Source organism: Centruroides vittatus, unplaced genomic scaffold (genome assembly GCF_030686945.1).
Source record: "Centruroides vittatus isolate TY-2023 unplaced genomic scaffold, ASM3068694v2 scaffold_211, whole genome shotgun sequence".
In the NCBI taxonomy this organism is placed as follows: Eukaryota; Metazoa; Arthropoda; class Arachnida; order Scorpiones; family Buthidae; genus Centruroides; species Centruroides vittatus.
Genome location: NW_027122687.1, coordinates 451,240 through 475,568, shown reverse-complemented (window position 1 = coordinate 475,568; position 24,329 = coordinate 451,240). Strand labels below are relative to the sequence as shown.

The following is a 24,329-nucleotide window of genomic DNA, read 5'->3' as shown; positions in this document are numbered from 1 at the left end:
TTTTTGTTAGATAATAACTTAGATATACTTAAAGCAGATAAATCCAAGCAACTTATAATAGTATATTCAGACTGGATAAAAAAGAAAAAATACGATCTAGTGGAAAGTGAAAAATTTAGACTACTCCCAATAGACCCGAAAGAAGTTATACAAAAAGAACTAAAAAATAGAATTACTAAATTACAAAAATTAAATAAACTAACCAAACAAGAGAAAGAATTTATCCTAAATGATAATAATGATCGTACACCAAAAATAAATATACATTTAAAAACCCACAAACCAGGTGATAAAGTGAGGCCGATAATAGACTTCAAGAACTCGCCTTTGTATAATCTAGAAAAATTTCTAAAACAACAACTGAAACAATTCCAAAACTCTACTTTCACTATAATGAATACCGACGAACTTCTTCATGATATCAGAAAACTAAAAATAGAAAGAAATATGAAAATCGCCAGCCTAGATATTACTGATATGTATCCGTCGATGACATGGGACATAATAGAACCAAAATTAATGAAACTCAACGTAGAACCGGAAATAATAAATTTAATAGAATTCGCTTATAAAAGCAACTATTTCGAATATGAAGGCAATTACTACACACAAGAAGAAGGCATAAGTATGGGTTCAGTTATCGGTCCAAAGCTTGCAGAAATAGTAATGATAGATATTGATGAGAAGATAAACAACATACATGGAATAAACTTTTATAAACGCTACGTAGACGACATAATAATTATATATAATACTTCAATTATTACAATAGATAAGATAAATACGCTCATAAACAATATACACAACAATATTAAGTTCAAAATCGAAGAAGAAGATAGTATACACAATAATATAAATTACTTGGATATTACAATCAAAAGGAATATAAATAATCTAGAATTTGAACCCTTTAAGAAACCTTGTGCCATAACAAAAACTATAAACTACAGCTCCCAAATACCACTGTATATAAAACAAAACGTCTTCATCATGGAATACAAAAAAATTAAAAATAGAACTAGTAAACCTGAAAATGTTCAAAAACACGTAAATAATTTAAAGAAAAAGTTTATACTAGACGGATACCCAATTAGATTGATAAATACATGGGAAACACAAATAGAAAAATCAACCTATGAAAAACAAATCCAAGAAATAAAAAACCAAGATATAAAATACAAAAGTTTCCCATACATAAAAGGACTCTACGAAGAAATAAACAAAGAAATGAGAAAAATAAATATAAAATTGGCACCAAAATATCAAAAATTGCAATCACGGATAATAAATAAAGGAAAAAAACAACTTAATGAAAACATCGAAGAATCCAAAAACGTCGTTTACGAAATACCATGTACTTGCAAAGACCCACATACCTACATCGGAGAAACAAAACGGAAACTAAAAATAAGAATAAAAGAACACATAGCTGATATGAAGCACCAAAGGATGCAATCCGTTTTCCACGACCACTGCTTAATAAATAATTGTAATATTGATAAGGATAACACCAAAGTTTTGTATAAAGAAAAAGACATATATAATAGAAAGTTTAAAGAAAGTTTTGCTATAATTAAATCCAAAAATTGTATAAACAAAAATACAAGTATAAATATTAATAAAAACTGGTTAAATATATTATAAATTTTAATATTAGTTAAAAATACAATAAATCTCAATATCTTACCAAAAATACCGCTAGGAGGCTCACTTCATTTCAACCCATGTAGTTATGCAAATTTTAAATGTCGCAAAACCTAAACAACGTTCAACAGGGGAAAGTTCAGACTAAAACTTATACCCAAAGTTGGTCTACAAATTTGTCTTTTAAAAAAATTTTTCTGGATTCTGTCTCAACATAAACGAGCCAAAAGTGCTCGAACGACCTTTGAAAATGTACTGTGTATTAACCATCTACTAAGAAGTACAAGAGAACAACAAAGTAAGAACTTGTCCCAGTTTTATTCACAGTTAATGTAAATTTATTGTTATACTAAATAGTTGTACTTTTTAACTCAAAACAGATGTAAAAGAATTTTATAACTTTTATCCTCGAGTTTGTAATGTCCAAACTTACCGTGTACAAGTGCCATACTGGGGGAGGAACTGGTATGTTATATACGTTTAAATATTTATATAACTTGTCGGTAAAAACGCTGTTATATACGTTTAAATATTTATATAACTTGTCGGTAAGAACGCTGTATACATTATTTTATATTTTTTAGTTGACTGATGAGGGGCATAAGGCCCGAAACGTGTACCGTATCAACTAAATAAAGGTGGAAAAAAGCCAAGTGGTTGTTATTAACACGGATTTGTGTTTGATACTTCGAAGAATAATACAACACGGTTTCACAAAAATCAACAATAGCCATTGTTATAGAAACGGCGAATACCACCAGAAAGAAAAGAACGGAAAAGAACATTAGCGTACCTCAACCAGTGTAATGGGCACAGAACACATCACAAGGATGAAAGGTGAGATTCAAAAAATCTTAATAGACATAAACTACCTCAAGACACACCTAAAAGAAAAAAGACCGTTGAAAACACTCTCCTTACCAAAATCCATTGCCGCCATCATTCCAACTAGAGATAGGAATTATTTTAATTTAAAAATATTAAGATCAGCAATAAAGTACAAGTACATAAAACTAAGGCGATTGAAACGTAATTTGAGGAAAAGAGAAAATATCGATATCGAGCCTGACCAACATCAAGAGCAAAAACAAATAGAGAATTTAGAACACTACAAATATAAAAAAATTGGGAAATTAATAAAAAAATTTCAATATCCATCTACCACCGAAATAAGAGAGTGGGAAGATTCCATAGTGGAAAATAAAACTAACATAGATATACCCGAAGAAATTCTTGACGTCTTACGAAAAGGTTTAGACTACAGCGGCCCAAATAAATGGGAAACTTTAACAATTATACCAAACTTAGACAAAATATGCAACACCCTCCAAGACACAGAGTCTCAGTTCATGAAAATGAATATTAGCAACAAGATAAAGAAATATATAACAAAAGAAAAAGGAAAGAAAGTAATAAAAGACAAATATTACTACACATATAATAATAAAATTAGTCAAGTAAAAAAATTTTTGTTAGATAATAACTTAGATATACTTAAAGCAGATAAATCCAAGCAACTTATAATAGTATATTCAGACTGGATAAAAAAGAAAAAATACGATCTAGTGGAAAGTGAAAAAAAAATTTAGACTACTCCCAATAGACCCGAAAGAAGTTATACAAAAAGAACTAAAAAATAGAATTACTAAATTACAAAAATTAAATAAACTAACCAAACAAGAGAAAGAATTTATCCTAAATGATAATAATGATCGTACACCAAAAATAAATATACATTTAAAAACCCACAAACCAGGTGATAAAGTGAGGCCGATAATAGACTTCAAGAACTCGCCTTTGTATAATCTAGAAAAATTTCTAAAACAACAACTGAAACAATTCCAAAACTCTACTTTCACTATAATGAATACCGACGAACTTCTTCATGATATCAGAAAACTAAAAATAGAAAGAAATATGAAAATCGCCAGCCTAGATATTACTGATATGTATCCGTCGATGACATGGGACATAATAGAACCAAAATTAATGAAACTCAACGTAGAACCGGAAATAATAAATTTAATAGAATTCGCTTATAAAAGCAACTATTTCGAATATGAAGGCAATTACTACACACAAGAAGAAGGCATAAGTATGGGTTCAGTTATCGGTCCAAAGCTTGCAGAAATAGTAATGATAGATATTGATGAGAAGATAAACAACATACATGGAATAAACTTTTATAAACGCTACGTAGACGACATAATAATTATATATAATACTTCAATTATTACAATAGATAAGATAAATACGCTCATAAACAATATACACAACAATATTAAGTTCAAAATCGAAGAAGAAGATAGTATACACAATAATATAAATTACTTGGATATTACAATCAAAAGGAATATAAATAATCTAGAATTTGAACCCTTTAAGAAACCTTGTGCCATAACAAAAACTATAAACTACAGCTCCCAAATACCACTGTATATAAAACAAAACGTCTTCATCATGGAATACAAAAAAATTAAAAATAGAACTAGTAAACCTGAAAATGTTCAAAAACACGTAAATAATTTAAAGAAAAAGTTTATACTAGACGGATACCCAATTAGATTGATAAATACATGGGAAACACAAATAGAAAAATCAACCTATGAAAAACAAATCCAAGAAATAAAAAACCAAGATATAAAATACAAAAGTTTCCCATACATAAAAGGACTCTACGAAGAAATAAACAAAGAAATGAGAAAAATAAATATAAAATTGGCACCAAAATATCAAAAATTGCAATCACGGATAATAAATAAAGGAAAAAAACAACTTAATGAAAACATCGAAGAATCCAAAAACGTCGTTTACGAAATACCATGTACTTGCAAAGACCCACATACCTACATCGGAGAAACAAAACGGAAACTAAAAATAAGAATAAAAGAACACATAGCTGATATGAAGCACCAAAGGATGCAATCCGTTTTCCACGACCACTGCTTAATAAATAATTGTAATATTGATAAGGATAACACCAAAGTTTTGTATAAAGAAAAAGACATATATAATAGAAAGTTTAAAGAAAGTTTTGCTATAATTAAATCCAAAAATTGTATAAACAAAAATACAAGTATAAATATTAATAAAAACTGGTTAAATATATTATAAATTTTAATATTAGTTAAAAATACAATAAATCTCAATATCTTACCAAAAATACCGCTAGGAGGCTCACTTCATTTCAACCCATGTAGTTATGCAAATTTTAAATGTCGCAAAACCTAAACAACGTTCAACAGGGGAAAGTTCAGACTAAAACTTATACCCAAAGTTGGTCTACAAATTTGTCTTTTAAAAAAATTTTTCTGGATTCTGTCTCAACATAAACGAGCCAAAAGTGCTCGAACGACCTTTGAAAATGTACTGTGTATTAACCATCTACTAAGAAGTACAAGAGAACAACAAAGTAAGAACTTGTCCCAGTTTTATTCACAGTTAATGTAAATTTATTGTTATACTAAATAGTTGTACTTTTTAACTCAAAACAGATGTAAAAGAATTTTATAACTTTTATCCTCGAGTTTGTAATGTCCAAACTTACCGTGTACAAGTGCCATACTGGGGGAGGAACTGGTATGTTATATACGTTTAAATATTTATATAACTTGTCGGTAAAAACGCTGTTATATACGTTTAAATATTTATATAACTTGTCGGTAAGAACGCTGTATACATTATTTTATATTTTTTAGTTGACTGATGAGGGGCATAAGGCCCGAAACGTGTACCGTATCAACTAAATAAAGGTGGAAAAAAGCCAAGTGGTTGTTATTAACACGGATTTGTGTTTGATACTTCGAAGAATAATACAACACGGTTTCACAAAAATCAACAATAGCCATTGTTATAGAAACGGCGAATACCACCAGAAAGAAAAGAACGGAAAAGAACATTAGCGTACCTCAACCAGTGTAATGGGCACAGAACACATCACAAGGATGAAAGGTGAGATTCAAAAAATCTTAATAGACATAAACTACCTCAAGACACACCTAAAAGAAAAAAGACCGTTGAAAACACTCTCCTTACCAAAATCCATTGCCGCCATCATTCCAACTAGAGATAGGAATTATTTTAATTTAAAAATATTAAGATCAGCAATAAAGTACAAGTACATAAAACTAAGGCGATTGAAACGTAATTTGAGGAAAAGAGAAAATATCGATATCGAGCCTGACCAACATCAAGAGCAAAAACAAATAGAGAATTTAGAACACTACAAATATAAAAAAATTGGGAAATTAATAAAAAAATTTCAATATCCATCTACCACCGAAATAAGAGAGTGGGAAGATTCCATAGTGGAAAATAAAACTAACATAGATATACCCGAAGAAATTCTTGACGTCTTACGAAAAGGTTTAGACTACAGCGGCCCAAATAAATGGGAAACTTTAACAATTATACCAAACTTAGACAAAATATGCAACACCCTCCAAGACACAGAGTCTCAGTTCATGAAAATGAATATTAGCAACAAGATAAAGAAATATATAACAAAAGAAAAAGGAAAGAAAGTAATAAAAGACAAATATTACTACACATATAATAATAAAATTAGTCAAGTAAAAAAATTTTTGTTAGATAATAACTTAGATATACTTAAAGCAGATAAATCCAAGCAACTTATAATAGTATATTCAGACTGGATAAAAAAGAAAAAATACGATCTAGTGGAAAGTGAAAAAAAAATTTAGACTACTCCCAATAGACCCGAAAGAAGTTATACAAAAAGAACTAAAAAATAGAATTACTAAATTACAAAAATTAAATAAACTAACCAAACAAGAGAAAGAATTTATCCTAAATGATAATAATGATCGTACACCAAAAATAAATATACATTTAAAAACCCACAAACCAGGTGATAAAGTGAGGCCGATAATAGACTTCAAGAACTCGCCTTTGTATAATCTAGAAAAATTTCTAAAACAACAACTGAAACAATTCCAAAACTCTACTTTCACTATAATGAATACCGACGAACTTCTTCATGATATCAGAAAACTAAAAATAGAAAGAAATATGAAAATCGCCAGCCTAGATATTACTGATATGTATCCGTCGATGACATGGGACATAATAGAACCAAAATTAATGAAACTCAACGTAGAACCGGAAATAATAAATTTAATAGAATTCGCTTATAAAAGCAACTATTTCGAATATGAAGGCAATTACTACACACAAGAAGAAGGCATAAGTATGGGTTCAGTTATCGGTCCAAAGCTTGCAGAAATAGTAATGATAGATATTGATGAGAAGATAAACAACATACATGGAATAAACTTTTATAAACGCTACGTAGACGACATAATAATTATATATAATACTTCAATTATTACAATAGATAAGATAAATACGCTCATAAACAATATACACAACAATATTAAGTTCAAAATCGAAGAAGAAGATAGTATACACAATAATATAAATTACTTGGATATTACAATCAAAAGGAATATAAATAATCTAGAATTTGAACCCTTTAAGAAACCTTGTGCCATAACAAAAACTATAAACTACAGCTCCCAAATACCACTGTATATAAAACAAAACGTCTTCATCATGGAATACAAAAAAATTAAAAATAGAACTAGTAAACCTGAAAATGTTCAAAAACACGTAAATAATTTAAAGAAAAAGTTTATACTAGACGGATACCCAATTAGATTGATAAATACATGGGAAACACAAATAGAAAAATCAACCTATGAAAAACAAATCCAAGAAATAAAAAACCAAGATATAAAATACAAAAGTTTCCCATACATAAAAGGACTCTACGAAGAAATAAACAAAGAAATGAGAAAAATAAATATAAAATTGGCACCAAAATATCAAAAATTGCAATCACGGATAATAAATAAAGGAAAAAAACAACTTAATGAAAACATCGAAGAATCCAAAAACGTCGTTTACGAAATACCATGTACTTGCAAAGACCCACATACCTACATCGGAGAAACAAAACGGAAACTAAAAATAAGAATAAAAGAACACATAGCTGATATGAAGCACCAAAGGATGCAATCCGTTTTCCACGACCACTGCTTAATAAATAATTGTAATATTGATAAGGATAACACCAAAGTTTTGTATAAAGAAAAAGACATATATAATAGAAAGTTTAAAGAAAGTTTTGCTATAATTAAATCCAAAAATTGTATAAACAAAAATACAAGTATAAATATTAATAAAAACTGGTTAAATATATTATAAATTTTAATATTAGTTAAAAATACAATAAATCTCAATATCTTACCAAAAATACCGCTAGGAGGCTCACTTCATTTCAACCCATGTAGTTATGCAAATTTTAAATGTCGCAAAACCTAAACAACGTTCAACAGGGGAAAGTTCAGACTAAAACTTATACCCAAAGTTGGTCTACAAATTTGTCTTTTAAAAAAATTTTTCTGGATTCCGTCTCAACATAAACGAGCCAAAAGTGCTCGAACGACCTTTGAAAATGTACTGTGTATTAACCATCTACTAAGAAGTACAAGAGAACAACAAAGTAAGAACTTGTCCCAGTTTTATTCACAGTTAATGTAAATTTATTGTTATACTAAATAGTTGTACTTTTTAACTCAAAACAGATGTAAAAGAATTTTATAACTTTTATCCTCGAGTTTGTAATGTCCAAACTTACCGTGTACAAGTGCCATACTGGGGGAGGAACTGGTATGTTATATACGTTTAAATATTTATATAACTTGTCGGTAAAAACGCTGTTATATACGTTTAAATATTTATATAACTTGTCGGTAAGAACGCTGTATACATTATTTTATATTTTTTAGTTGACTGATGAGGGGCATAAGGCCCGAAACGTGTACCGTATCAACTAAATAAAGGTGGAAAAAAGCCAAGTGGTTGTTATTAACACGGATTTGTGTTTGATACTTCGAAGAATAATACAACACGGTTTCACAAAAATCAACAATAGCCATTGTTATAGAAACGGCGAATACCACCAGAAAGAAAAGAACGGAAAAGAACATTAGCGTACCTCAACCAGTGTAATGGGCACAGAACACATCACAAGGATGAAAGGTGAGATTCAAAAAATCTTAATAGACATAAACTACCTCAAGACACACCTAAAAGAAAAAAGACCGTTGAAAACACTCTCCTTACCAAAATCCATTGCCGCCATCATTCCAACTAGAGATAGGAATTATTTTAATTTAAAAATATTAAGATCAGCAATAAAGTACAAGTACATAAAACTAAGGCGATTGAAACGTAATTTGAGGAAAAGAGAAAATATCGATATCGAGCCTGACCAACATCAAGAGCAAAAACAAATAGAGAATTTAGAACACTACAAATATAAAAAAATTGGGAAATTAATAAAAAAATTTCAATATCCATCTACCACCGAAATAAGAGAGTGGGAAGATTCCATAGTGGAAAATAAAACTAACATAGATATACCCGAAGAAATTCTTGACGTCTTACGAAAAGGTTTAGACTACAGCGGCCCAAATAAATGGGAAACTTTAACAATTATACCAAACTTAGACAAAATATGCAACACCCTCCAAGACACAGAGTCTCAGTTCATGAAAATGAATATTAGCAACAAGATAAAGAAATATATAACAAAAGAAAAAGGAAAGAAAGTAATAAAAGACAAATATTACTACACATATAATAATAAAATTAGTCAAGTAAAAAAATTTTTGTTAGATAATAACTTAGATATACTTAAAGCAGATAAATCCAAGCAACTTATAATAGTATATTCAGACTGGATAAAAAAGAAAAAATACGATCTAGTGGAAAGTGAAAAAAAAATTTAGACTACTCCCAATAGACCCGAAAGAAGTTATACAAAAAGAACTAAAAAATAGAATTACTAAATTACAAAAATTAAATAAACTAACCAAACAAGAGAAAGAATTTATCCTAAATGATAATAATGATCGTACACCAAAAATAAATATACATTTAAAAACCCACAAACCAGGTGATAAAGTGAGGCCGATAATAGACTTCAAGAACTCGCCTTTGTATAATCTAGAAAAATTTCTAAAACAACAACTGAAACAATTCCAAAACTCTACTTTCACTATAATGAATACCGACGAACTTCTTCATGATATCAGAAAACTAAAAATAGAAAGAAATATGAAAATCGCCAGCCTAGATATTACTGATATGTATCCGTCGATGACATGGGACATAATAGAACCAAAATTAATGAAACTCAACGTAGAACCGGAAATAATAAATTTAATAGAATTCGCTTATAAAAGCAACTATTTCGAATATGAAGGCAATTACTACACACAAGAAGAAGGCATAAGTATGGGTTCAGTTATCGGTCCAAAGCTTGCAGAAATAGTAATGATAGATATTGATGAGAAGATAAACAACATACATGGAATAAACTTTTATAAACGCTACGTAGACGACATAATAATTATATATAATACTTCAATTATTACAATAGATAAGATAAATACGCTCATAAACAATATACACAACAATATTAAGTTCAAAATCGAAGAAGAAGATAGTATACACAATAATATAAATTACTTGGATATTACAATCAAAAGGAATATAAATAATCTAGAATTTGAACCCTTTAAGAAACCTTGTGCCATAACAAAAACTATAAACTACAGCTCCCAAATACCACTGTATATAAAACAAAACGTCTTCATCATGGAATACAAAAAAATTAAAAATAGAACTAGTAAACCTGAAAATGTTCAAAAACACGTAAATAATTTAAAGAAAAAGTTTATACTAGACGGATACCCAATTAGATTGATAAATACATGGGAAACACAAATAGAAAAATCAACCTATGAAAAACAAATCCAAGAAATAAAAAACCAAGATATAAAATACAAAAGTTTCCCATACATAAAAGGACTCTACGAAGAAATAAACAAAGAAATGAGAAAAATAAATATAAAATTGGCACCAAAATATCAAAAATTGCAATCACGGATAATAAATAAAGGAAAAAAACAACTTAATGAAAACATCGAAGAATCCAAAAACGTCGTTTACGAAATACCATGTACTTGCAAAGACCCACATACCTACATCGGAGAAACAAAACGGAAACTAAAAATAAGAATAAAAGAACACATAGCTGATATGAAGCACCAAAGGATGCAATCCGTTTTCCACGACCACTGCTTAATAAATAATTGTAATATTGATAAGGATAACACCAAAGTTTTGTATAAAGAAAAAGACATATATAATAGAAAGTTTAAAGAAAGTTTTGCTATAATTAAATCCAAAAATTGTATAAACAAAAATACAAGTATAAATATTAATAAAAACTGGTTAAATATATTATAAATTTTAATATTAGTTAAAAATACAATAAATCTCAATATCTTACCAAAAATACCGCTAGGAGGCTCACTTCATTTCAACCCATGTAGTTATGCAAATTTTAAATGTCGCAAAACCTAAACAACGTTCAACAGGGGAAAGTTCAGACTAAAACTTATACCCAAAGTTGGTCTACAAATTTGTCTTTTAAAAAAATTTTTCTGGATTCTGTCTCAACATAAACGAGCCAAAAGTGCTCGAACGACCTTTGAAAATGTACTGTGTATTAACCATCTACTAAGAAGTACAAGAGAACAACAAAGTAAGAACTTGTCCCAGTTTTATTCACAGTTAATGTAAATTTATTGTTATACTAAATAGTTGTACTTTTTAACTCAAAACAGATGTAAAAGAATTTTATAACTTTTATCCTCGAGTTTGTAATGTCCAAACTTACCGTGTACAAGTGCCATACTGGGGGAGGAACTGGTATGTTATATACGTTTAAATATTTATATAACTTGTCGGTAAAAACGCTGTTATATACGTTTAAATATTTATATAACTTGTCGGTAAGAACGCTGTATACATTATTTTATATTTTTTAGTTGACTGATGAGGGGCATAAGGCCCGAAACGTGTACCGTATCAACTAAATAAAGGTGGAAAAAAGCCAAGTGGTTGTTATTAACACGGATTTGTGTTTGATACTTCGAAGAATAATACAACACGGTTTCACAAAAATCAACAATAGCCATTGTTATAGAAACGGCGAATACCACCAGAAAGAAAAGAACGGAAAAGAACATTAGCGTACCTCAACCAGTGTAATGGGCACAGAACACATCACAAGGATGAAAGGTGAGATTCAAAAAATCTTAATAGACATAAACTACCTCAAGACACACCTAAAAGAAAAAAGACCGTTGAAAACACTCTCCTTACCAAAATCCATTGCCGCCATCATTCCAACTAGAGATAGGAATTATTTTAATTTAAAAATATTAAGATCAGCAATAAAGTACAAGTACATAAAACTAAGGCGATTGAAACGTAATTTGAGGAAAAGAGAAAATATCGATATCGAGCCTGACCAACATCAAGAGCAAAAACAAATAGAGAATTTAGAACACTACAAATATAAAAAAATTGGGAAATTAATAAAAAAATTTCAATATCCATCTACCACCGAAATAAGAGAGTGGGAAGATTCCATAGTGGAAAATAAAACTAACATAGATATACCCGAAGAAATTCTTGACGTCTTACGAAAAGGTTTAGACTACAGCGGCCCAAATAAATGGGAAACTTTAACAATTATACCAAACTTAGACAAAATATGCAACACCCTCCAAGACACAGAGTCTCAGTTCATGAAAATGAATATTAGCAACAAGATAAAGAAATATATAACAAAAGAAAAAGGAAAGAAAGTAATAAAAGACAAATATTACTACACATATAATAATAAAATTAGTCAAGTAAAAAAATTTTTGTTAGATAATAACTTAGATATACTTAAAGCAGATAAATCCAAGCAACTTATAATAGTATATTCAGACTGGATAAAAAAGAAAAAATACGATCTAGTGGAAAGTGAAAAAAAAATTTAGACTACTCCCAATAGACCCGAAAGAAGTTATACAAAAAGAACTAAAAAATAGAATTACTAAATTACAAAAATTAAATAAACTAACCAAACAAGAGAAAGAATTTATCCTAAATGATAATAATGATCGTACACCAAAAATAAATATACATTTAAAAACCCACAAACCAGGTGATAAAGTGAGGCCGATAATAGACTTCAAGAACTCGCCTTTGTATAATCTAGAAAAATTTCTAAAACAACAACTGAAACAATTCCAAAACTCTACTTTCACTATAATGAATACCGACGAACTTCTTCATGATATCAGAAAACTAAAAATAGAAAGAAATATGAAAATCGCCAGCCTAGATATTACTGATATGTATCCGTCGATGACATGGGACATAATAGAACCAAAATTAATGAAACTCAACGTAGAACCGGAAATAATAAATTTAATAGAATTCGCTTATAAAAGCAACTATTTCGAATATGAAGGCAATTACTACACACAAGAAGAAGGCATAAGTATGGGTTCAGTTATCGGTCCAAAGCTTGCAGAAATAGTAATGATAGATATTGATGAGAAGATAAACAACATACATGGAATAAACTTTTATAAACGCTACGTAGACGACATAATAATTATATATAATACTTCAATTATTACAATAGATAAGATAAATACGCTCATAAACAATATACACAACAATATTAAGTTCAAAATCGAAGAAGAAGATAGTATACACAATAATATAAATTACTTGGATATTACAATCAAAAGGAATATAAATAATCTAGAATTTGAACCCTTTAAGAAACCTTGTGCCATAACAAAAACTATAAACTACAGCTCCCAAATACCACTGTATATAAAACAAAACGTCTTCATCATGGAATACAAAAAAATTAAAAATAGAACTAGTAAACCTGAAAATGTTCAAAAACACGTAAATAATTTAAAGAAAAAGTTTATACTAGACGGATACCCAATTAGATTGATAAATACATGGGAAACACAAATAGAAAAATCAACCTATGAAAAACAAATCCAAGAAATAAAAAACCAAGATATAAAATACAAAAGTTTCCCATACATAAAAGGACTCTACGAAGAAATAAACAAAGAAATGAGAAAAATAAATATAAAATTGGCACCAAAATATCAAAAATTGCAATCACGGATAATAAATAAAGGAAAAAAACAACTTAATGAAAACATCGAAGAATCCAAAAACGTCGTTTACGAAATACCATGTACTTGCAAAGACCCACATACCTACATCGGAGAAACAAAACGGAAACTAAAAATAAGAATAAAAGAACACATAGCTGATATGAAGCACCAAAGGATGCAATCCGTTTTCCACGACCACTGCTTAATAAATAATTGTAATATTGATAAGGATAACACCAAAGTTTTGTATAAAGAAAAAGACATATATAATAGAAAGTTTAAAGAAAGTTTTGCTATAATTAAATCCAAAAATTGTATAAACAAAAATACAAGTATAAATATTAATAAAAACTGGTTAAATATATTATAAATTTTAATATTAGTTAAAAATACAATAAATCTCAATATCTTACCAAAAATACCGCTAGGAGGCTCACTTCATTTCAACCCATGTAGTTATGCAAATTTTAAATGTCGCAAAACCTAAACAACGTTCAACAGGGGAAAGTTCAGACTAAAACTTATACCCAAAGTTGGTCTACAAATTTGTCTTTTAAAAAAATTTTTCTGGATTCTGTCTCAACATAAACGAGCCAAAAGTGCTCGAACGACCTTTGAAAATGTACTGTGTATTAACCATCTACTAAGAAGTACAAGAGAACAACAAAGTAAGAACTTGTCCCAGTTTTATTCACAGTTAATGTAAATTTATTGTTATACTAAATAGTTGTACTTTTTAACTCAAAACAGATGTAAAAGAATTTTATAACTTTTATCCTCGAGTTTGTAATGTCCAAACTTACCGTGTACAAGTGCCATACTGGGGGAGGAACTGGTATGTTATATACGTTTAAATATTTATATAACTTGTCGGTAAAAACGCTGTTATATACGTTTAAATATTTATATAACTTGTCGGTAAGAACGCTGTATACATTATTTTATATTTTTTAGTTGACTGATGAGGGGCATAAGGCCCGAAACGTGTACCGTATCAACTAAATAAAGGTGGAAAAAAGCCAAGTGGTTGTTATTAACACGGATTTGTGTTTGATACTTTGAAGTGAAATTATTAATTAACTAATTAATATGTACTATTACAGGTACTCCTCATTTTACGACCGAGTTCCATTCCGACGACTACGTCGTTAAGCGAATTAATCGATAAGCGAGGAGCTTGCGCCGGGAATACAGGATCGTTGCAAAATTATCGAAATTATGCAACAAACTTCAAATTTATTCATAAAAAGTCTATTATAGTACGCTATTTCCCTATTATAGTACGCTTAGTGCGCATGTCACCATTCGCCACTGACCAACACTCAGGGTGAGAAAGGGGATTCCCCGAGTTGCAGGTCAAAACTCGATTGGTCGTAAGTGCGAGTGGTCGTTAAGCAGATAGGTCGTAAAGTGAGGAGTACCTGTATTTATAAGAGACTATGTGAACGATTTTAAAAATATAAAAATTTAATGAATTCGAATGAACAATTTATTTTAAGAACTTTATTTTTTAATTATTAACAATCTTTTTATTATTATCATCATTAATCAACATCATAATATTCATTTTTATATTAATTTTACTTTTTACAAAAGGACGCAAAATACTTTGACAGATTGACTAAATTGACAGATTGATCGTCATGCAAAATAAAACAAGAGAGAATAGAAACCACATTCCGTTGCCCTATTAATTACATCTTGGCTAAGGCCAAGAAAATAAACTACATGCTGATAAAATGTGATAGGTGCACCGGGGGACTAAATCATAAAGCTTATAAAACTCTATATAATGGGGCAATACAACCAATGCTACTTTACGCGGCCTCTAGCTGGGGTCGTGTAACTAGTAAAAATTCAGTAGCAAGTAAATTACTCTCTCTTCAAAGACAGTTTGCCATCAGAATTTCAAAGTGCTGCAGAACTGTTTCTACTAATGCCTCTCTGATTCTAGCAGAGCTCCTTCCTTTGCCACTATGTATTGTAGAAAAGGTTCTAAACTACTACATCAGAACTACAAACATCAAGAGTCAACAATAGTCTCTACTCCTATCTACGGCTGTTCAAATGCTACCATATTGCAATTACCCTATCTCTGATCATCATCCTGTAAACAAGGTTATCTCCAGGGCACATTTGGTGTCATCTGCTTCCTCCATGGATAACCATGAAGACATTAATATCTACACAGATGGGTCCAAAAGCACCCTTTATGTTTGCTCTAGTATCTGTATTTTCCTCCAAACTGACATATTTTGCCCAAAATATGTTAGAAGGTACAGATACCCCCACATATCAAGCTGAAGAAGATGCTGTCTACCAAGCTGTTCAGTGGGCCACTTCACTACCAAACAAAACTCTATTAACATTTACAGTGATTCTTAGCCTGTCCTAAAAGCTCTATTAAATCCCAATTGCAATAGCAATAAAATCACATGTATCCAGCACCATATTAAAAATCTTGTAAATAAGATAACTTTTATGTTTGTTCTGGCCATACTGGCATACTAGGAAATGGAAAAGCCGACTTTGAGGCTAAGTCAGCTTCAAAGGACTACAGTCACATCCCTCTCTCACGCAGCAGCCTTAAAAATTATATTTATTACAACGCTATGCAAAAGTGGAATCAACAATAGTTGAGCAGTAAAACTGGTAGAATAACAAGATATTATTTTCCTAGTGTTGAATGCAGGTTCTCATCACCACTTAGAGATTTAACGTTTGCTACTGCTCAACTACTTACTGAGCATGTATAACCGGGCAGAAACTGCCTCTTGCTTTTGCTCTACAGAAAACCTAGACACCGTCGACCATATGATCTATCATTGTCCAATTTACGATCAAGATAGACTTATTCTGAAATTAGAAATCTTTACGCTTGGTTTCGGGTGGCCATATCCATTCGATAAGCTTGTTCAGAAGCCACTGTTTGATGATTTTTACAATTATGTTAAAAAAATATGGAAGATAAGACTCTTTATAATTTCTAGTTTTACATTTTAGTTTTCACTAAAAACCGAATACTAATTTATATTTACTTTGTATCATGTATTTTGGTTTATGGGTGTATTTTAGTGTTATACACCCATAGGAGTAACGTACTTATTCAAATAAAAAGAAAATAAAAAAAAACGAGAGAGACAACTACACGGCCTTTCTCCCATGATAAAAAAAATGATAAAAAGTATGTCTGCTAGCGTTATTATTCTGTTATGTCACACTTGATGGCGTTAGTACAACGAGCGTTCTTAATAGAAACCGCCAAATTAAAGCCAAATTGAAAATTCCATCACTCAACGAGATCAAAAAATAAAAATAAGAATATTACGTAAGACAAGATCTATTGCCCCTACCCCTGAGTAAGAAATCGTAAGAAATCCTTGACCCCCACCCACCCCAAATACCTTACGTAATTTATGAACGATCCCTTACGTCTATCTTTAGTACCAAATTACGTAGCTTCTAATTATTAATTATAGCTTAATAATAGCCCGATTAATTATGGCGATCATTTTGCTTAGTGTTGTTATTTTGTTGTTTACTGTTGTTATCCAATTATCAACTGTTTGTTAAAAATATTGCTAGCAAATATTTGCAAATCAAGGTTGCATTTTTATATTTACGTCACTCCTGTGTAAGCGTATGAAAATATTTGATACATTTGAATAATGGGAAAGTTGTTTATTACTGTGGTGAAATATGTGATTTAAGCGACTTTGACAAAGGCTTAAAATACCTGGGCAGTTAAAGTAATATCTCGAACTGAATAAATTCGAAGATTAAGTAGAGCTAAGCCAACAATATGCATATTTTTGAAGTGGAAAGAAAGCTCGACGAATTTCTGAACGAAAAATAAAAGTGATTGCTCGATAATAAAGGCATATATTTCAATTGGCAAAGGAACGTTCTGTAAGGCAAATAACAGATCATTTGCAAGGTTGTGTTTAAAATCAACTGTTCATTGCATTTTGTTGTAATGTGGAGAGCTAAATTCAAAAGAATAAAGAGATGACCTTTTTAAATCTACACCACGAAGAGACTAGTCTCACCTGTGCAAAAAATGATATGACCTGGAACAAAAAAATGTGCCAAAATTATTTTTAGTGATGAAAATAAGTTAAATTTAGACGGGACAGACGGGTTTAATTTTGCTGGTATTATCTACGGAAAGAAGAACACAACTGTAGTAAATGGATGCAAGGTGGAGAATCGGTAATGGTTTAGGTGGCTTTGGATTAAAGGGCAAAACCTCTTTAGCAGAAACAAATAATAGGATGAACTCTGTTGACTATTAGAATATGCTTCAAATTCATTTACTTCCATGTGCTACAAAAATTTGTGCTAGGAATTAAATCTTTCAACAGGATACGCCTCAGTTTATGTCTCTCGATCATTCGGAATGCTTTGCAGGAAAAACACTCAACATTTAGATTGGATTTCATTAAATCTCGAAATAAATCAGATGGAAAATATGCGGGAATTACTGTGAGACAGATATATAAAGATGATCAGCAATTCTGTGATTGACAGACTTATACCCTGCAATTCATGATGCTTGGAGCATGATTTCTAAAAGTATTGTTGAAAATTTAATTAAATCCATAAAAGATCAAATGTTTAAACTATTTAATTTTAACGGATACTAATTCTCACATTTTTGATAAGCAAATTATTTAATTCATTTGAGTTGCTAGTTGTCTGGAACGGGAAAATGTCTTTCTACAAATCAAAAAATGAGGAAGCGTAAGACTTTGTTAATCTCCATGTTTTATCCATTGCTGGATTTTCAAGCTATGATAATCTATATCTATCCTCAATTTGGCTAAACTTTGTAAATATTTACAGTCATTACGAGAACTGTAATTTTAAAATTAAAATGTAGAAAGTATAAACAGAAAGTATATTTATTAACTAAATGTCGCTCAATTTTACTTTTTTGGGGTAAAACGGAATAGAGTAAAAGTTGAAATAGAGTAGCATTAATCGATTTTAAGTGTTCGTTATTGTATTTAATTCATTTTTTTCGTATGTCATCCACATCAGTAATATTTATTAAATATTTAAATACACCTCAACTAAAGCTTAATAAAATAAAAATAATAATAGTAATAAATAAAATAAAACAAGTTTCCAGGATACACTAATAATGCAAATATTAATTGTCTGTTAAACCCGTGTTATTGATGAGGGAATTTTCACGTACAGTTTACATTCTTTTAAAACAATGAATTAAATTTTCAAGCAATATTGTCAGTACAAGAACAATTAGGAAGGATTAATTAAGTATTTATTGTGGCATGGTCACAATGCCGAGTGCATTTTTAATTATCTTTTTATTTTAAAGGTATAAAAATCACGTGATTTTCGGTCCAGACCCAATATTTATTATTACTAATAAGCAATTCAGCAATATCGTGTTTGTAAAATCTATAATTCTAACCTTTAATTACTGTTTAACTCAAAAAGTTAACGACTCAATTATTCGTTTGTAAATGTTTAAGCAAAAATTAATATGCAAGAGTTTTTATTTCTGATATTTAACTTATTATTTTATTAATATCTGGCGTCACACATCTACTTTCTTTCATCATTTACATTGCATGACAAAACAAATTTGAAGTGAAAAGTGGATAAGTAACAGTCAAGTGTGTAAAAATTCTTGAAGGACATCCCTGTTGCGTAATGAAAATTCTAGAACGTATTCATAGAGACGTTGTCCAACATCAACCTCTAAGTACAGTCTAGACCTAATTAACAATAAAAATCTTATATTGCCTTCAAATTAGATACAGTAGAGTCTTGATGGATAGAAATTACTGTTCTAGTTTGTAAGTGAATGTACAGTACACGCGCTCAACCGGAACACGTATGAATTACGTATTTGAGTAATTTTTACGCGTTCTGGTTGAGTACGTGTACGATATTAAGTCAGGTAAGTGATGAGACACCGACGCTGTAATTGTAAACACCCCGAACATCCCGAGCACCCCGTAACATCGTCTTTCAACGTATTACGTTGTGGAAATGATACGGTTATTAGTCTCCAGGTACTGTTGCCTCTTTCATTGTACAGGATATCATGTATTTCAAGTCAATAACATAAACATGATATTATTTAACGCAATTTACTTATTACTGATTTCCATTGCGTATAGTCTACATGTTCCGTACACTTCGAGTTTTCGATAGTTCCAGGTTGTCTCGTTTCCGATCAACACGAAGTATCGTAACTCTACTGTACTGTAATCATATAATTGGCTATTGGAAATAATTTAATCGGCTATATGAAAATCCCTATGGATGCTAAATACAGGAAAACTGCTAATTTTGGCTGAATTGTTCCCTGTACCACTTCAAGCGACACTTCAAAGTCAGATTTTATATAATGAGTTATACTAAATGGAGACATTAATTAACACATACACTATAAACACTAGAAAATTAATCCACTAATATATTTTCAATTAGTTTTATAATTAAATATTTAATATTTACTAAAATAATATTAAAACTATTAATTTGAAAATAATTCGAAGGTTTAATAACTCGTTGTAAATAAAAAGCTTCTGTAAAATTTTATATAAAAAGCCTTACTTGATTTTGTATTCTCCCAATTTAATGCTTTTCACTTTTCCTCTTAAAGACAAAGCGTAGTTTCTAAGGCATTCATCGTAAATTGTCTTGGCGCAAATTCTTTCATAAGTGATTGTTGTGTTTTTCCAGATAAAACTGATATTTTTAATTGTTTTATCCATTTCATATAAATCATCCATTATCGATTCGTCCAGCATAGAATCGTTGTATTTGGCAGTGGCAATAACAGCTACAAAGCTTCCAAATCTAGACATTCTTAAAAAGTCGTAATTTTTTGAAAAATGTGATGGAAACAGCGATTCGACGGCATTTCTCTCCGTTCGGGATCTGGCGTGGATTGGGATAAAGAGATATTCTATACTTTTGACTAATTCCAGTTCTTTAAATCCCGTCGAAAGCATTAAAGATATCAGAAAGGGTATTATGGTGTACTTCAGTGGATGACATCCGATGTGATATCCAACACGAGAAAAAGCAAAAGAAACTGCTCGCCTTACACAATCGCACGCCATGGTCACCTGGAATCAATACTTTTGGATCAATTAATTTACGTTTACAAATAATTGTATAGACAGATTGCAATATTTTACTGAAATTTAACTAATAAATAAAGAAGTATTTTACTGATTTCGGGTAAATGTTTTCAACAAATAAAGTCTTTAAAATATTGTAAAGATCATATAATATTTAAAATACAAGCGTACTTACACTTTATAGGAGACTATTCGTGTGAAAAATGTTTCTAGCTACAGTCTGTGAGTTAAACTTAAGATGTTTACTGACGAACCACGTCTGCGCAAACTTTTATTTAAACATGTTGCCTATTCGTGATATTAATCTAAAACAACTTTCGGCAGATGACGTCACAAATGTAATTTTGAAAAATTATATTCATTCTAGTGTACAAAATACGCATCTGGCGAAATGCCATAAGTTTTAACTCTAAACTTGTTCGTAAAATAAAAGAATCAATGGTAAGATATGAAGAAGTCAATCAAAATCCAAAAATCTTGTTAATTTTTAATAATTCATTTTTAATTCGTTCGTTTTTCATTATTTTACTATCTACTTATTCACTTTATGTTACTCGGATAGATGACACTACAGAATTTACACTGGTTTCTCAAGCGTTAAAAATTCCATATACTAAAATTAATCTAATTAATGTAGTGTACGATGAGAAGGTTTTGTTGCCAGTTTGTAATTTTTACTATTATTTAAATTAATCGTAATGACAGTTTCTATGGATAGTGACAGGAAGATTAAAACTCAAGCTCTAACAGCTCAAACAGCTTACTTGTTTGAGAATAAAGCATGGATAATCTAAAAATGTCCTATATTTTTGTCATTCTAGAAGTTATAAAATTACGAATAAAAGGTGCTAATTTACTAATGACCTTTAATGAAAGTCACCTTTAATTAATGAGAATATTCCGTAAATGTCGAAAGTTTCAGTTCTACTGGTGTAGTTAGAGCAGCTCAAATGAATTTATTAAAGGTGTAATAAATAATAAGCCGTATTTAATTATGTTAAGTACATTAAAATCCGTTGGAAGTTTATAGAGCTGTTGTAAAATATTCGAATAAAATCTGTCAACTTGTCTAGATTTGAATTTAACCCTAAAGACATGATTCTTCGATGTTTTATCAGAAATGTTCATTTTTAAATATATATATATATTTCTGTTTTGTATTTTAAAATATTTTTCCTTCTACTTATATCTGTTATTTAAATGGCATAGAACAATGAAATAAAAATTCACATAAAAGTAAAGAATTATATTCAAATGATACAATCGAAGGTCAAAAATTAAAAAATTGCCTAATACAAAATCAATTTTAAAATAAATTTCCTTCAGTCATTAAACTGAAATAAATGTTTTCTTTTAAGTTAGTAGGAAAACAAAAATTCTAATCGATATAAAATCAAGTTGTTTTCTATTTGAAATTACTTTTGGAAGATTAAAGTTGGAGATTTTGAAGAGAATAAATTAAGTTGTAATTTTTATTCATTCCCATATATAATGAATTTACGAGTTAAAATGATTATTGTTAAAATATTTACACGGAGATTAAAACTTCCGTATTTCCATTTTAAATAAATAATAAAATAAACTTATAATTAAAATTTTAACAAAGAAACTATAAGATCAACACAGTGCTACATTATTGAGACAGAGCGTAATCGACGTCTCATCTATGCAGCTTGAAATATTGCGTTCGATCTCAGAAGTTGATCGATCGATTTTGATAAAACTTTGCCATTTTTTATTTATTGCGACGAGGAATACAAAAACTTTATAAAAATGGTGGTTCATGATTTCGTCCTCGAGATACAAAGTCGTAGCACGAGTGCGAGCGACAAAGCGATATCGCAAAAATCGCGCGATTTTGTCTGGCGAAGTCTCAAAATTGCTAGCACGTCTTCTATAGACTTAATTCTGTAAGTTTATAGTCGATTCTCAAAATTTGATGCACAGATTTTGATGAAATATTATCATTTGTCTTTAATTGCGATGACGAATCCAAAAATGTAACGGGGGTTTATTTAAATGTAAAAGATAGGGGTTCGTGACTTCGTATTTTAAATTTTAATTACGTTCATTAATTATACGCTAATACAATGCACATATAAAAATAGTTGTAAAATATTTTACAAAATCGTTTATAAAATCGAGCTATTTATTTACAAAAAGTGAAAATACAGTGTTTTTCATTATCGTTATCAACCGACACATTATTCTGATTTACAGACGAAACATTCATTCTTATTTTTCCATCATTATCTAAAATGCCCCCAACATTAACAATTGCTGACAATAAAATCAAATTGTAAAAGGTGAAAATATCACTAAGCATAGGAATCTGTGGTGCCCCACTACTTTTAATACACGCCTTATTTTTGGGGAAGCACAAACAACCACCCCGAAATGATTACCCGATGCATCCCACAAGAGTCATGACATAGGTCTAGGAGCATCTGGTGTTCGACGTATTTGTTTTTGTATACAATGTTAGTAGATAAGTCCAGAGTTGTCTGGCAAAAAGTAAGTACAAACATTAAGATTATTAGATTATTTCGTACAGTGTAACTCACCGTTTTCGGAAACAACAATAGGTTACATAATAATGAGGCAAGTACCAGACCAGGACTTTATTTAAAACTAATAATTTCCACAAACCACAGACAATATCAAAATCTTGTACAGCTTTCTCATAATAAAGAAAACGTTTTATCTCCTCCTCAAGCTATAAATAGTGTACAGCCAAACACAATTTCCTCGAACTTATCACTGACGTTTACCACCTTGGTCACCTGAAGCTCTCTCTCCTTTTGGTCCTGGCTGTTCCGCTTTTAATTGTTCATCCAGTGTAGCTCCGCACTGTCTAATTTACATAGGATGATGTTCCAGGATCGGGCAACGATGCAAACTAAGTTAAAAATTTTCGTTTTTTTGTTCTTTTGGTCATTGGTGCTTGGGAGTTTGTCCGTAACAACAAAAAAAAAGGAACCAAGAAAAAGAAAAGAACAAAATAAAAATAACGCCCCAAAACAAGAATTAATGATCGACATTGACTCCTTTACGTACATGTAACCCTTCCACTATATTATATTATAGTATTTGATTTATATAACTACAAATGTTATCTTTTTTTAAGGGTTTATCACACCGAGTGATCAATCTAACACATTTAAAAAGTTTTTAAATTGTATAAAATAGAGGAATAAATTATTTTTAAAATGTGTAGATTGTTTATTCGGTGTGATAAACCCTTACGTAAGATAACCTTTCTAATTATTTAAATAAAATAATATAAAATAAGAAACATTAGAACGAAAACCATGTGAACCGTTTTGTTGTTTTAGAGTCTAATTGTTACGTGTATCGCGACATTAAAACGGTACGAAATGCAACAATTTTATTGGTCAATTCAAAATACGATATCTGAAATCTTTTAAGATATAGCATTTGATTCTAGTGTTAGCACAAAGAAAGTGCTTTA

At 30.0% G+C, this 24,329-nt stretch overlaps 1 protein-coding gene across 1 annotated transcript in view; it reads right to left on the bottom strand.

Annotated features, from left to right (window-relative positions):
* The window catches only part of LOC136987472 (patched domain-containing protein 3-like), a 49,998-nt gene extending 29,162 nt beyond the window's left edge, over positions 1-20,836 (bottom strand). The window contains exon 1 of the mRNA XM_067285207.1: positions 20,325-20,836. Coding sequence (XP_067141308.1) covers positions 20,325-20,836 — 512 coding nt within the window. The remainder of the gene's footprint in view (positions 1-20,324) is intronic.
* Between the last annotated feature and the right edge of the window lie 3,493 nt (positions 20,837-24,329).